This window comes from Ursus maritimus, unplaced genomic scaffold (assembly GCF_017311325.1).
Source record: "Ursus maritimus isolate PB19 unplaced genomic scaffold, ASM1731132v1 scaffold_6, whole genome shotgun sequence".
NCBI classification, from domain to species: Eukaryota; Metazoa; Chordata; class Mammalia; order Carnivora; family Ursidae; genus Ursus; species Ursus maritimus.
In genome coordinates this window covers 20,087,975-20,101,870 of record NW_024426774.1, presented here as the reverse complement: position 1 = coordinate 20,101,870, position 13,896 = coordinate 20,087,975, and the positions used below count along the sequence as shown (strand labels likewise).

At 59.5% G+C, this 13,896-nt stretch overlaps 2 protein-coding genes and 1 pseudogene across 3 annotated transcripts in view; 2 read left to right on the top strand and 1 right to left on the bottom strand.

Annotated features, from left to right (window-relative positions):
* HADHA (hydroxyacyl-CoA dehydrogenase trifunctional multienzyme complex subunit alpha) overlaps window positions 1–500 on the top strand; it is a 47,341-nt gene extending 46,841 nt beyond the window's left edge. For both annotated transcript variants that reach the window (XM_008700352.2, XM_008700353.2), the window contains exon 20: window positions 4–500. In XM_008700352.2, the coding sequence (XP_008698574.2) occupies window positions 4–149 (146 nt within the window). In that variant the 3' untranslated portion in view covers window positions 150–500. The remainder of the gene's footprint in view (window positions 1–3) is intronic.
* Window positions 501–1,667: 1,167 nt separating this feature from the next.
* GAREM2 (GRB2 associated regulator of MAPK1 subtype 2) overlaps window positions 1,668–13,896 on the bottom strand; it is a 14,352-nt gene continuing 2,123 nt past the window's right edge. Inside the window, 6 exon segments of the mRNA XM_040622982.1 lie at window positions 1,668–3,968; window positions 4,491–4,660; window positions 5,596–5,898; window positions 5,900–6,619; window positions 7,286–7,416; window positions 12,879–13,019. Of these exon segments, the coding sequence (XP_040478916.1) occupies window positions 2,942–3,968; window positions 4,491–4,660; window positions 5,596–5,898; window positions 5,900–6,619; window positions 7,286–7,416; window positions 12,879–13,019 (2,492 nt within the window). The 3' untranslated portion in view covers window positions 1,668–2,941.
* LOC121100977 lies at window positions 8,604–9,839 on the top strand (annotated as a pseudogene).

The following is a 13,896-nucleotide window of genomic DNA, read 5'->3' as shown; positions in this document are numbered from 1 at the left end:
TAGGGCCCTTCCGCTTCGTGGATCTGTATGGTGCTCAGAAGATCGTGGACCGGCTCAGGAAGTACGAGGCCGCCTATGGAACACAGTTCAGCCCGTGCCAGCTGCTCATCGACCACGCCAGCAGCCCTAACAAGAAGTTCTTCCAGTGAGCAGGCCCTGGCCCTGCTCCCTGGCACACTCGCCCAGCGGCCAGCCGCACTGGGGCGCTGGCACAGTGGCGTCGACACGTACCAGAGGAACCAGGAGGCAAACACTCCGGCCCTGGATGTGCGCCCTGGTTAAAGTGCCTTCAGCTGGGACAGCCCCGCCCTCCTGGGGACGTCTGGCTGTGAAGGAGTTTGCACTTCATGTTAGGAGGAACCCGTTAAGTCCCGACACCCCGAGCACCAGTGTCTCCAGAGCCGTCTTGCTGCCTGTTCCTCCGGGGCCGGGGGGTGGCCCGGGCCGTTCCGCACCCAGCCACATACGTGATAACAATAAAAACCAAACTTCTAACAGCCTCTCTGCCTGCTCCTCTTTCTTCTGTCTTTGCCCTTCCAGTTTAACCCCTCCCCTTCAAGGAGCCAGAATAAAGCCCTGGGCTTTGGGGGTGTGAATGTGTTGGGAGAGTTCTAGGCAGCACCTTAAGAGAGAGACCGTGATGACAAAGGGGGACTTGATGCGCCAAAGCCTTTGAAACCTGGCCGTGTTGACCCGCTCTGGCGGGCTTCTGCTTGCCATGGGGGAGAGGCCCGACTGACCAGAGCAGGGGAAGTGCCACAGGCTTGGAGGCTGGGAGAGACTTCTTTCCCCAAACCGTAATGCCTTGTAGCACAGTGGTATCCAGTTCTTTCCGTGGTGGGACTCACGTGTTCTCAGGATGTTACCGTTTGAGTGAAGCAGAGGAGAGAATATTTTCCTGGTCAATAGATCCTGCTCGTCTTGGCTACCCCAGAGCATGGAAGGACAGATGGATCATCGGAGACCACACTGAGCAGTTCAAGGAATGCTGAGCCAACCCTGCGCGCCTGTCCTGGTAGCAGCAGCACCCTGAGGCTCGTGACCAGTCTGACAGAGGGGCCCACACTGCACGTGTGCAGACCATACTCTGCAGGCCATGCTCTGAACTCGTGGGACCCACTGCTCCTGCCTCCACTCCCGGTGCAGCCCCTCACGTCCCCCTGGTGCCAGCTGTGCCGGAGCCGTGGGCAGAGAGCTTTGCGCTGTCTCCACGGACTACTCACGGTTGCTGTGAAGCCAGACTCTAAAACCAAGTCATCTGTGCGTTGGGATTTTCAGATGACCGGCAGAAAATAGAAAACGGATCTTCTCGCCAGAGCCATTAATGGGCTTCTAAATGGGGTCTCTGGGAGAGCCTCAGGCAGGCATTTGGTCAGTGCAGGAACTTAAACTTGGGCCCTGGCTGTTGACCTGGAGCTTTCCACTCAGCACGAGAAGGTAGAAATTAGGTTGAAACGGTGGGAACTGGAAGGTGCCTGTAGGGTCGGGGCTGAGGAGGGGCTTTCAGAAGGGAACCCAGGAGTGGGCAGCACGCACACCCCATTCCAAAGTCCTCCCCTGCCCAGAGGCCTACACGTCGTACCTGTCGGTCCCGGGGCCCTCCAGAGGAAGAGAGCGTGGACGCCCAGAGTTGCACCCCCACTACTGTTCAGCGCTCCAGAGTTTATTTCCCGAGTCCTTGAGGATTCACAGAGTGATCGGCAAGGAAACCCAGTGCTTCAGCATGACCGCGTGTGTGCTCTACTCCCGACTCCCCTCCCCTGCGCGGGGCACAAGCACCAGCACGGCTTCACTACTCGAGAGAAAAATGGAGGAAATAAATATCTAGGTAGGCTAGATAAGGCCGAAAAGAAGCCTGGTCTGTCTAGGGCCCGACGCTAGTGGCATGAGCAGTTAGTGCGGCTCGGGGTGGGTGACACCGGGAGAGCGCGGGGGGACGGGTAGTGTACGCAAAGGCCAGCTGCTCCAGGTGCCAGCAGATCGCTGTGCCCGGGACCCAGACCCCAGACGCCTGACCTGAGGCATATGAACAAGGGCAGGAGGCCCGAGCTCCAGGAGCAGGAGAGCCGGTTTTCCCAAACCACCGTGCTTTCTCCTTCCCACCTATCCCACCTGTGCCAGTGACAGAAAACCAGAGGAGGACACCACGTGTTTGCCAGAGTCAAGTGAAGGGGGCAGGAGACGGGGGAAGTGGGGGTGATTGAAGGCCACTTGCCTCTAGAATCCAGGAGCAGCTGACCGCAGTCTACCTGCTCGTCCATGGAGTGAGAACCTTCTCAGACCGGACCCAAGCCGGCAGGACGGAAGGCAGAAGCCCGGGCACTAGAGCCGTCAGGGGACACCTGCCGTGCTAACTAGATGAGCAGGTCCGCAGTGCACGGAGCTGGAGCCTCGAGGCGCAGTGGCACAGGCTCGTCCTTGACACCCCTGCACCCGGGGCCAGGGCCCGAATTCATAGTAGGGGAAAGGAAGGGCACCCCAGAGATACAGAAACGGCCCCCAGACTCTGGGGCCGCTAAGGCCAAACGTGCACAGAGCACAGAGGAGAGAGGGGGCACTTGGGGAATTTGTGCTTAGATTACGGACACCTGCTTCCCTGTGCCTAACCTGCACCTACAAGCTTGAGCGGCGCGAGAGGTCTGTGAAGCTCTGCGTCAGGACGTGGGAGGATGTCGGGTCACCATCCTCCTTTTGACACGCGCCCCCCGCGGGAATCACAGCAACGTGTCCCCAGGCCCAGGTGTGCACTGGCACCTCCAGCCCCCTCCCCACTCGGCACAAAGGCCAGACGTCCCCGTTTCCAAGTGTGTCTGCCCTGGATTCACCCCGAGGGGCAGCCTAGCTGCCTCCATCTCGGCACAGACTCTCGTTGCGGGAAGATCTGCTCCGGGCGCGGCCCCCGCAGACCCGGCTAACCCCCGCCGCCTCCGCGCTGGGAGGCTCAGATCTTGGGCCGCCAGCCTTTGATGAACTGCATGATCTTCTTGACCTGCAGCTTGGTGAGATGGAAGTCATCCGCCAGGATGTCCTCACTGAGCTGCACGAAGATGCTGCCATCAATGCGTTCCCGGGCAAAGAAGCTCACCACGTCCTCCGAGAGCCCAATGAAACGCAGACTTCGAGAGACTTCTTCCAGGGAGAGTGCAGACAGGTCAGCAGGGGGCTGCCAGGAGGAGGCATCCCGGCCTCCCCAGCCTGCAGTCCCCTCCCGGGGACTGGCAGGAGGCCCTTCCAGGCGCCCTTGGGGGAGAAGGAGCCGTGCTCCGCCTGCCTCGGGCCCCTGCAGGGCCACCGGTGACAGCGGGGTGGGGACCTGCCGCAGCACCAAGCTTTCTGGTTCAAAGGCCCTGGGGGGTCCAAGCGGCGAAAGGCGGGGTGCCCCCATAGCTCTGGGCTCCTGACAGCGCAGCAGCTCAGGCTCTGGAGAACTGCCCTGGCCCAGCTCAAAGGGATCAAAGGGCTCCAGGGATGGCTCCTGCCACTCAGAGGAAGAGGAGGAGGAGGTGGGACAGGAGGTGGGACAGGAGGTGGGAGCAGCGGGATAGGCCTGGCCTGGTGAGCCCGGGCCTGGAGAAAAAGCAGGGCTGGAGGTAGCCAGGGGACCCGAGCTGGTGATGGGCCCAGAAGAGGAAGCCACTGAAGGGCCCGAGGTGTAGGCAGGCCCCGAAAAGGGGTTGAGAGCTCCGAACGGAGCAAAGCGTTTCTGGGGGTGAGAGGGCTTGAACAGAGGCGGGCAGCTGTGATACGCCTTGACGGGGGTGTCAGCCCCCAAGAGGGAGGTGGCTCGACCGCTCAGGGGCTCTGCAAGGGCCCGGGCGGCCTGGCTGGGCTGCGTGGTCGAGGGCAGGGGTCCCGGGGGTGGGCGGCTGGAGGACTCGCCTGCCTTGCAGTCTCCCCAGGTGCATGGGTAGCAATAAAGGGAGTAGGCATCTGGTGACGGAGAGCCGCTGCCACTGCGAGAACCTGCCCTGTGGCCGGAGAGAGACACACACAGACGGAAGGGTAAGCCAGTGCAAGGCGGAGACGCCACAGGCTCACACGCAGGACACGGCAAACCGCTCCGCCAGGCCAGAGACCGCCACTCGGATCTCACAACATCTGCTCGCACCCCAGCCCCCAAGGCCCGAGACCCCCTGGGACTGGCCTAATCTTTCTTCCAGCCTCTCCTACACCAGGAAAAATTAAACTAAACTGAATTACATAAAAATTTTAATAGAGCAAAGAGCAGTCCATCCTGTGGCCGATGCCAGTCTGGAGGGAACCTGAGCAGTGTTCCCACCCAATCGTCAGCACTTAGGAAAGGAACCAGCCGAAGCAGGAAGGCGGAAAGCGAAGCAGTGCGTTCCAGCCCCGGCACCCTCCAGAACTACCCGCTCTGGACGGCAGGCCTGGATTCTTCCTCTCCCTCAGCACTGGCTCCCCTCTCCCTGCCCTTCCCCTCCTCAATCGCCCTCAGGAGGACCCAGCACCGAGAGAAGGCAGGGGCTCACCCATCCTGGAGGCCAGACGAGTAGTAGGAGAGGCTGGAGCTAGGCGAGTGGACAGGCTGCAGCTTGGAGAAGCGTGGGGGCACCGGGGGGCTGCCTGAGAGCCGGCCGCTGTCATTGCCACCCCGGGGAGGTACAGGGGGGGCATTGAGCAGGCGGCACTCCTCCTTCACCTGCAAGCAGAGGGCCATGACTCCACACCCTGTCCCCAAGCAGCAGACACTCCTATCTTCCCTTTCCTAAGCAGGTGGACAAGGAGGGTGTCTGGACCTGACACTTTGCCATGAGACTGCCTTTGCCTTACCTCCAACTACTCACCCACCCCCAACCCTTCTGGTCTCTCCAGCCTGTTTCACTCTGAGAGAGCCCACATACACCATCTACCATGGCCTTGGAAACCCATCATGAATGTAAGAGAAGACAGAAGTAGATCGAAACAGGTAAGTCAACCTAGTCCCCCCTCAAGGAAAAGGAAAGTGGTGTGACAAGGAGACGAAAGGGAAGGACAAGTATCTGCCATCTGGATCCCTTCTTTATAAGTCAAATACTCAAAGTGGACTCCCTGGGATGTTAAAAACTATAGTCCATTTCTATGAACAAGTATGGTTGGGAAATTCTGCGTTAGGCATAAATAGGGTTCCTTAGTGCAGGACTTCTCAGAGCCTTAAATAAAACCAAAGTTCTGTGGCTCCAACGTAAGGAGGGGTTGAGCTAGGAATCATCCACTACATTTTTCTAAACTTATTCCATCACAGGGCCTTCTTTTCACTGGACAACTTAAAGGACTCCTTTTCTGTGGGACCTTCAGAGCTCATCCCCAAATTCTCTCAAGCTAGAGACCTACTAGCATCTTTGTCTCCAGAACTCCCAGTGCCGCTGTCTCTAGTATGCTTTACTACAAATCTGCTCCTGTGTCTTTCCCCTTGTTCTTCTCCCCTTCCACCGCCCCCCTCCCAGGTCCCCTCTGTCACACACTCCAGGGGCTGCAGGCTGGGGCTCAGGAGAACTTGCATCTGGCCGGCCATCTTCCTCCCTGGAGGAGAGAGAGCCCCCAGCTCCGCTCCCTGCCTCCCACCCTTCCCTTCCCGCCAACATGGCGGCCACTCACCGCCTCGGACTTGGGGGGGACGGGGGGAGGCGACGGCGCCTCGGGCTCCAGGCGGGGCGGCCCGGCGGCCCCGAAAGAGATGAGGTCGGGTCCAGGGGGCGCCCGGGCCCGGCCCTCGGCGAGGCCCTCGGTCGCCTGGTGCGTCCACAGCTCCTCGTAGGGGATCTCAGCGGGCGGCGCGGCGGGCTCAGGGGCGCCGGCCCAGTCCGGGCTCACGTACTCCTGGTCGCAGTCGCCGGGTGGGCCGGAGGCGCGGGCGGGCGCAGGGGCGCGCGGGGGCGCGGCGGTGCAGAGGGCCGAGAGGGCGCTGGCTGGCGCAGTCATCAGCCAGTTCGCGGGGCCCGCGCATGTCGCGGAAGGCTCGCGCAAGCTCGCCGCGGCAGTAGGAGGCGCTGTCGCGCACCAGGCGCTCCACGCGCGGGTCCCCGGCCAGCAGGCCCTGCGGCAGCGCGAAGCGCGGCGTGTCGGTGAGCAGCAGGAAGTGCAGCGGCGCCGGGCCCTCGCGGCGCAGCGCCAGCCCCAGCACCACGGTCTTGGAGATGATGCTGACCAGCTTGTAGCAGTGGCCCTCCCGCACCGGGTGCAGGTCGTACGGGTTGCGCGGCGGCCGGCTGGGCACCAGCACGTTCACCGGCAGCCGCACGCGCTCGATGATGGCACGCACCGTGTGCTCGCCCTCCTGCATCTGCAGCTCCAGCGGGCTGCGCGTGCTGAAGCGGCCCTGGCACTGGAAGGGCAGGCTCAGGCTCTCGTTGGTGCGGTGGTTCATGCAGATGAGGCACGGCATCTTGCCCTTGATGGGCCTGCGCGCTCGCCGCGGCCGCCGCGTCCCCGCGCCCAGCCGCGCCACCCCGGCCAGCGCCCCAGCCCGGCCCAGCTTGCGCAGCAGCGTGGTGAAGCGCGAGCGCTCCTTGGGGGTCTTGGCGCATAAGATCTCCGCCTGGCCCATGAGAGTGAGCTCGTCGCCCGCGTGCAGCGTGAAGTTGTAGACCTCGCTGTCCTCGCTGAATTCGCCCGACACCACCTGCGGAGCCCAGAAACGCGGGAGGCCTGAGCCGGAGCCCCAGGGCAAGCCACCCTTTGAGGCTCCCAGGGTGGCGCTGAAGCCCGGTCAAGACCGCTGGACTGGGGGGCTCGGAGACGCACCTTCCCGCCTGGAAAGGCCACAGAGCATTGTGCAGCCTTACATGAGCGGCCTCACGTAATAACTTACTTGGAAGAACTGCTGTATGTACAGGGACATACTTAAGAGACTATCCAATAAATGACAACTTTTAGCATGATTATCTTTACAATGTGGGCAGTAATAATGCCCCACCCACTCCACAAGGCTACTGTGAAGAGAAATGAGTTGATGGATAAGGGTTTGTAAACAGTAAAGAGCAATCTGTACACAAGTGGGGGCCTGTCGGTACTGCGTCCCCTCCCCCAACAACCACTACCCCTGCACCGGTGGACGCTAGCACAGGCTGCCCCGACGGTCTCCAGGTCAGGGCAGGACACTCCACACACGGCCCGCCTCACCACCTTTCCAGAAAGTTCTGCAGGCCTGTCGGTCATGCACCTAGCTCTTCTGATACAGCCCAATCATGCCATCAAGGAGCTGCCAGGAGCCACACTGACCCCTTCCGCCTAAAGGCAACCCTCCAACCAGTGTGGGGGCATCCTGCCTGGTGTGGCAAGGACTGACCTTGACACTGAAGGTGATGGCTTCCATCACAAAGATGCGGTCAGGGAAGACACTGGCCACCTCCTCCACGCTGCTGAAGTACCTCACTGGCTCCCGCACATCCCGGGCCTGCTCCAGGAGCTTGAACTTCCCTACGAAGGAGGAGCACAGGCTGCTAGGGCGGGCCTGCCTGCTAGTCCCTGCTTCCTGCTACCCTCATGGCAGCCAGCCCCGCTGGGACCCAGGCGGCCAGAAAGGCAGGTTTGCACCCACAGGAGGTAGAAGGGGCTGGCCAGCCGGCTCAAGGGCAAAGGTGACCACAGACATAGCACCTAGAACCCCAGGGAGAGCTTGTGGGTGGGTGAGAAATCCAGATGCAAAGTAGCAGCTGAACACTTGCCCACAGAGCTGGCCTCTAACCACGCATCAGTGTGCCACTGGAGATGCTGGCTCCTAGCTCTGTCCCAGCCCCACTCTGACTTGCTGGGACCCTAGACAAGCCCCTCCCCCTCTCTGGGTCCTCATCTGAGGGTGCTGGAACAGGTGATTCGGGGCCCTGTCTGGATCTGGCATCCGACGTGTCAACGTCGGATTACTGACCCTCACCACTGCACTGGGCAGACTGGGGGCTCAGCCCTAGACCTTGGAGGCCTCGAGAGAGCCGCACAGACTCCAGCTCTGTTCCCTCTCCCTGTCCTGGTCCCAACGTCCAGCCCCACCATTCCAGAGGCCTCTGACCTGAGCCCAGCAAAAGCCCCTCCCTCAGAGGAGGCCTTCCAAGCCTACAGTTCAGGGCTGTTTTGGCTGGCTCAGCGGATGCCCCCAGAAGACACGGACTTTCAAAGAAGGAGGCTAATCCATGAAGCTAACACCCTGTGTAAACAGTCTCGCCTCACTGGTCACACACACATCATGCGCCCACCTACGTGAGCACAAAGACAGGCTGCGAAACTCCCGGACATCTGGACGGATGACCCCTTCTCGGGCCTTCCACAGACAGAGGAGAATCTTAGGTGAGGGGTCAACAGGCCAAGGTGAGACAAGGAGGCTCGTTAGCTTCCATAGTCTTCCTGGTGGTTGGTGCAGTCAAGGGCCAAGCATGTATTCAATCCACAGTTATGGGGCCCACTATGTGTGCCAGACGTTGGGTTAGCCCAGGCAGAGGGTGCAAACCCAGGGACTCCCACAGAGTGCGTGAGCACCCACGGCCAGCAGGTGGGGACCCGGACTAGAGAGCCGGAGGACCACAGAGTTAGAGGGAACCCGCCTGGCAGCCTGAGGGGATCTTGAGAGAAGGAGAAGAGTTTTATGGAACAGACCTGCACACGGAAGAACTGGCTCGAACCAGACCGAGTCTCGAGAGCAGACTGCCGGCCGATAGGGGAGGTCTGTGCCCAGGACTTGAGGAAGGGGACGACAGCAGGGGAAGTAGCACCCGGATGATGAAATGCTCTGAATGCCAGACTAAGGCAGAAGGATTCTACTCAGGAAGAAATGAGCTTTGGGCTTTTCGGCTTTTCGCCTAAATTCAATCCCAACGAGATCCAAGTCTTACACCTGAGGTACACCGGTGGGGAAGCTGGGGCCACGTCTGCTGGGCCCCCAAGACTGGCCCCCTGGGTCCGTCTCCAAACAAGGTGAGTGAGGACATCGCCTGGGTCAGTGGTGATTGCAAGGGTCTAAGGAGGACAGTGACATTGACCATTCAGGACAGACAGGCCCAGACTGAACTGGTACCTTCTGCCTCTGCTCTGATCATTGAAGCCCTCAATGAACCGCCAAGAGACAGAAAGAAGCAGAAAAACCTGAATCATAGTGGAAACATCACTTTTGAGGAGACTGTCAACATTGCCCCACAGAAGCGGCATGCATCTTTAGCTAGAGAACTCTCTGGAACCATTCAAGAGATCCTGGGGACTGCCCAGTCTGTAGGCTGCAAGGATGATGGTTGCCACCTCCATGACCTCAGACAGCATCAACAGAGGTGCCGTGGGATGCCCGCTAGGTAAGAAACAGAAAGGGAAGTATTTCAATAAAGGGTCATCTGACCCCTCCCCTCAAAAAAACAAAGAGACAAAAGAAAAAGAAATGAAAGCAATTACAGTGTTTTGAGCAAGGAAATGCCAAGATCCAAGTTGAGCTCCGTAAAGAAAGTGGGGCGGCCGGTCAGGTAAATCAGCCAGTGACCGCTCTGCAGCCGAGCTGGAACAGCAGCTGCGGGAACAGCAGAATCCAGCAGACCGAGGGGTACGTGGAAGGAAGACCAGGGTGGCACATTAGGAGTAGGCAGGGGAGGAGAGGACCCGGGCTACCAGCCCCGGAGATATAGAGCTGGCAAAACAGACCCCTAACGCTACACAACAAGCTGAGGGCTGCTGGAGGGCGGTGGGCAGGGGATGGGCAGGATGGGGGATGGGGGATGGGGGATGCGGACCAAGGAGGGCGCTCGTCCTGATGAGCACCGGCGGTTGTAAGTAAGTGATGAATCCCCAAATTCTACACTGGAAGCGAATATTACACTGTATGTTACCTGGAATTTAAATAAAAACTTGAAACTACAAGAAAGAAAAGACGAAGAAAAAAGAAGAAAAAAAAAAAAAAAGAGGAGCTGGCAGAGCTGCTAACGGACCCTGGGAACCGGAAGTAACATGTTGTGGGGCCAGAGCCAGTGCTGAGGAGGCCAAGTGAGGCCCTCCAGGGGGTGCTCCTGGGGGGGGCGGGGCGAGCATGCGGGGGCAGGGCTTGGGGACTGCGGGTCAGAAGGACAGACTGAAGGTCACCAGCCCACAGCAGGAGTCTTCACAAGGGCAGGGAAGATGGCTCAAGGGAAGAAGAACAACAGAGGATCTTAAACGGCTGGGAACCGTCTTCCCAGAAAAATGCCCACAGCGTACTCCTGGCATGAACACAAACACCATTTTGTATCCAGGGTGGGGGGTCCTGGATTCCCCCAAACCCAGCCAGCATCCCAGACTGAGGACCCCCCACCTCACCTCCCCAGAGCTGGGTAGGAAGCAGGAAAGGGCCACGGACAGAGTCCATGAGCATCTAGAAGCAGAAAAAGAGTAAAAACGGAGACAGAGAAAGGCAGGTGCCCGGGAGAAAGCTGGGAAGGGAGTCCTGCCCTCACCACTCTGAGACCCTCTAAGAAGACGTGCCACAGCCCTTGCGGGCAGCAGGGATGCCGTGGGGAGGCGCCTGGCAAGGAACAGCGGTCTGGGGGTCCCGGTGACAGGAGCTGCACACCTGCTACCTTCCTACCGGGAGCAGTGCCGCTCCCTCACCCAGACCCCCCCCCCAACACACAAGCCCCCCCTACCCCAGGCAGCCATGCGGGGACAAATGCCCCCTGCCCCCTGTGGGGAGAGCTGGAGCCAAGTCAGGGCTGCAGCAGGGGGAGGATGTGGCCGGCAGATCGATGTAACCATGGTAGCCAGCACCACCGGCTCGGCCGCAGCCCGAGCCCAGCACCGGGCATTACTGCAGGAGGAAGGAAGGAAGGGAGCCCTCCAGGGAGTGAGGCTCTAGCCCCTGGAAGCCTTTACTCCCGCTGCAGCTTCCTCTCCTGCCTTCCCCGGCCCGAGACCCCCGAGGACCCCGCGGGCACAAGGACCTTCTCCCCCCTCACCGCCCCGCCTGCCCCTGCTCCTTGCCCTCCCCTCCTAGGACACCTGTGCGCTGCCCGGCGTCCGGTCCAGCCCGAAGCAGCCCTGCTTCTCTCCCCCTCCTCCCAGCACCCGACCCGGCAGCCGTTCTCTCAAGAATGATGGGTAAATGTACAGACTTGGGGGCAGACAGACCTGGTTGGATCCCATCTCGGGCACCAACCGGCTGTGTCACCTTAGGCACACTAATCTCTGTAGGCTTCAGTTTTCCCATCTGTGAAATGGACGCAAACGGCTTAGCTCCCAGAGTGCCAGCGGTCGCTGACCAGAGACCCCCGGCCGCCCACGCGGGAGGTGGGGGCTGCCTCAGAGCAGCCAGGTTCCCCCTGACTCCCCGGGTGCTGGGCTGCACTCCCCTCCCCCGCCGCCCTCCGTCCGCAGCCACTGCCCCCGCCCACCTCATTATTAATTCATTAAGAGGAACTGGGCTCTGCACTCAGCTTCCTCGTTACCCCGCCCCTCCTGCTCCTAAGGGGCCTGGCCTCCCCTCCCCCACGAGCCACCCACTGGAAAGATGCTGATGGGGATGTGCCTCTCCTACAGGCCAGCTGTCACCCCATGACCACACCGTCCACATGCACGCTGGGCCACCAAAAGACATAGGGGAAGGGCTAGAAGCCTCCTGCACTCACTCTTCCCCAGGAGGCGCTGTGCCTTGGTTTCCCAGATTTTTAATCACACAACTGAAATAAAGTCACACTTCTGTCAGTGAGGGCTTTTTCCAATTTTTGCTTTTTTATCCCAAAAAGACAACCTGGGACCTCTTCCTAGACCCAGATAGATACCCAGCCTGGGAAGTTTCTAGCTTCTAAGCAGGCCTTCTCAGGGGTTCAGGGCTCAGGACAGAACCCCAGGTCAAAAAGACACTTGAGAGAGTTTTCTCATCTTCTAAATGGGGTGTGAGGGCTATGGGGGTACCAGCTTCGCAGGGTTGTCGTAAAGAGCAGAAGCCTTTGTCTGAGTCCTGTCCCCCTGGTTCAGAGGAGACCCAAGAAGGGCTGGGGGTGGAGGCCAAGCTATTGAAGCTCCTGGAGACTCAGTTTGTGAGTTAATGGAATTAATAAGACTTTCTCACAGGGTGGCCATGAGGATAAAATGATGAAACACTCAGCTCAGTGTCTGGAAGGCAGCCATGGGTTTAACACACAGGAGCTGTGCAATCGTGGACTCACACGGGGGCATCGCTGGGATGGGGCCACCAGATTCCCATCCTTCCCACCCAGGTGACAACGACCCTGCATTGCTGGTGCGGGGCAAGCAAGCACCAGCCCAGGAGTCAGGTTACGCGGGTTCTAGCCCACGCTCTGCTGCTTACTAGCTTCTGCGGCTTACTAGCAATGTGACTCTGAGCAAGTCACTTCCTCTTAAACCCTCTGTTTTATCACGGGTAAAATACAAGGGCTGTACTTTCCCTTTCCAGCAGCAGAATCCTTCAAACAAAATCTGATGTAGGATCCCAATATCATACATATAAAAGATAAAAGAAGTTCATTAGCATAATCTTATTTAAAAGCCTAAACTTTTAACATTCACTTTAAAAGTCAGTCAACGAAAACAATGAGTTTAACACGAAAATTGGGAAGAACAGAATTACCGTGGACAGAGGCAGCCGGATAATCAGCCCGAGCCTCCCTTCGTTTCTGTACACACCTCAGGTCTCTCATTGGGGTTAAGGTATGATTTGTAGCAATCTGACAGTGCGGGTATTTTTTTAATCATTTAAAATCTATTTTAAAATAAAATGTGAATCAAAGGTTTGCAACAAGAAAACCAGGACTCCCTGGAACAGTAATGAAAACCGCTGGGCCCTAACCGCCCCCTGCCAGCCAGGCCCGCACTCAGCCCTGGGGCTCCAAGGAAAGGGTGGTCACAAGAGCTTCTCCCAAGCCCCACCCCCCACCCGCCTACCCCCCAGTGGCTCTATGTCATCTGTCCCTGGCTGGGCACACCTGGATACTGCAGGGGGATGTCAATCTTGGGTCCGATGACGTAGTGGCCCTCCTCCAGGGTATGGGCTGTCACCGTTGTCCACTGACGGCAGGAGTGAATGAGCAGGATGTCTCGCTCACTGACACCCTCAGCATACTCCCCTGGGAGGCGAAGGACGGAAGAGGAAAGAAAGGTAAAGCAAACATTAGGAGGGGCAGAGACACAGACGGACGGGGGACAGCTCTCCCTGATCCTGTCCAGGTCAACAATGCTCAGGGGATAGGCAGTTTGCCAGCTGTGGCCTCAGGGCTGTGAGTCATGCCCTGTCTCCCAGGGCCCCCAACAGGGCCGCAGAAACCAGCCCCGCCATAGTCCTTCATTCACCACTGGCCTGGACCACCTGCTGTCCCAGGTCCAGGGCTGTGTGGGGCCCTGGAAGTGGGGATGGGAGGAGCACCTCCCAGCTGATGAGCCAGCCTTGCCCTCCAGGAGCACTTAGACCCATGGGGAGGAAGAAAGAGATGCGGACCGAGAAATGAGGCCACCTTGGACGTTGAGTGGAGGTGTCTGGGCACTCCCAGGGGGAGCAGGGAACTCGCTGCTGGTGCGGTGAGGCCTTGCTGAGCAGCAGACGCTAGAGCTGGGCCGCGGGACCAGCAGCAGAGTCTCAGCCCCCAAGTCAGTGCCTGAGCCAGGCAAGGAGGGCTTGTTGGCGGCACCAACAGGCTGAGACAGGGTTGTCCGTTGTGGGTCCCAGCCGAGGGCTCCCCCAGAGCCATACATCACTTGAGTCAGAAGAAGAGCAGGGCTTAGAGGAACGGATTCCTGCCTCTCCCGCGGGCAGCCCCTTCTCACCCATTGTCCCAGGAGGCTCCTACATTCAGGGGACCTCAAAGGAGCAGGAGGAATGTCGCAGATACCCCCCAGCCCCTCTCAGGCTGTTTCTTGGCTCTCCCTTTGTCAGCCCTTCACCCTCCCAGTCTCTGGAACACAGTGATGAGGTTGGGCCCCGGGGGGGGGGGGGGGTGGATGGGGGGG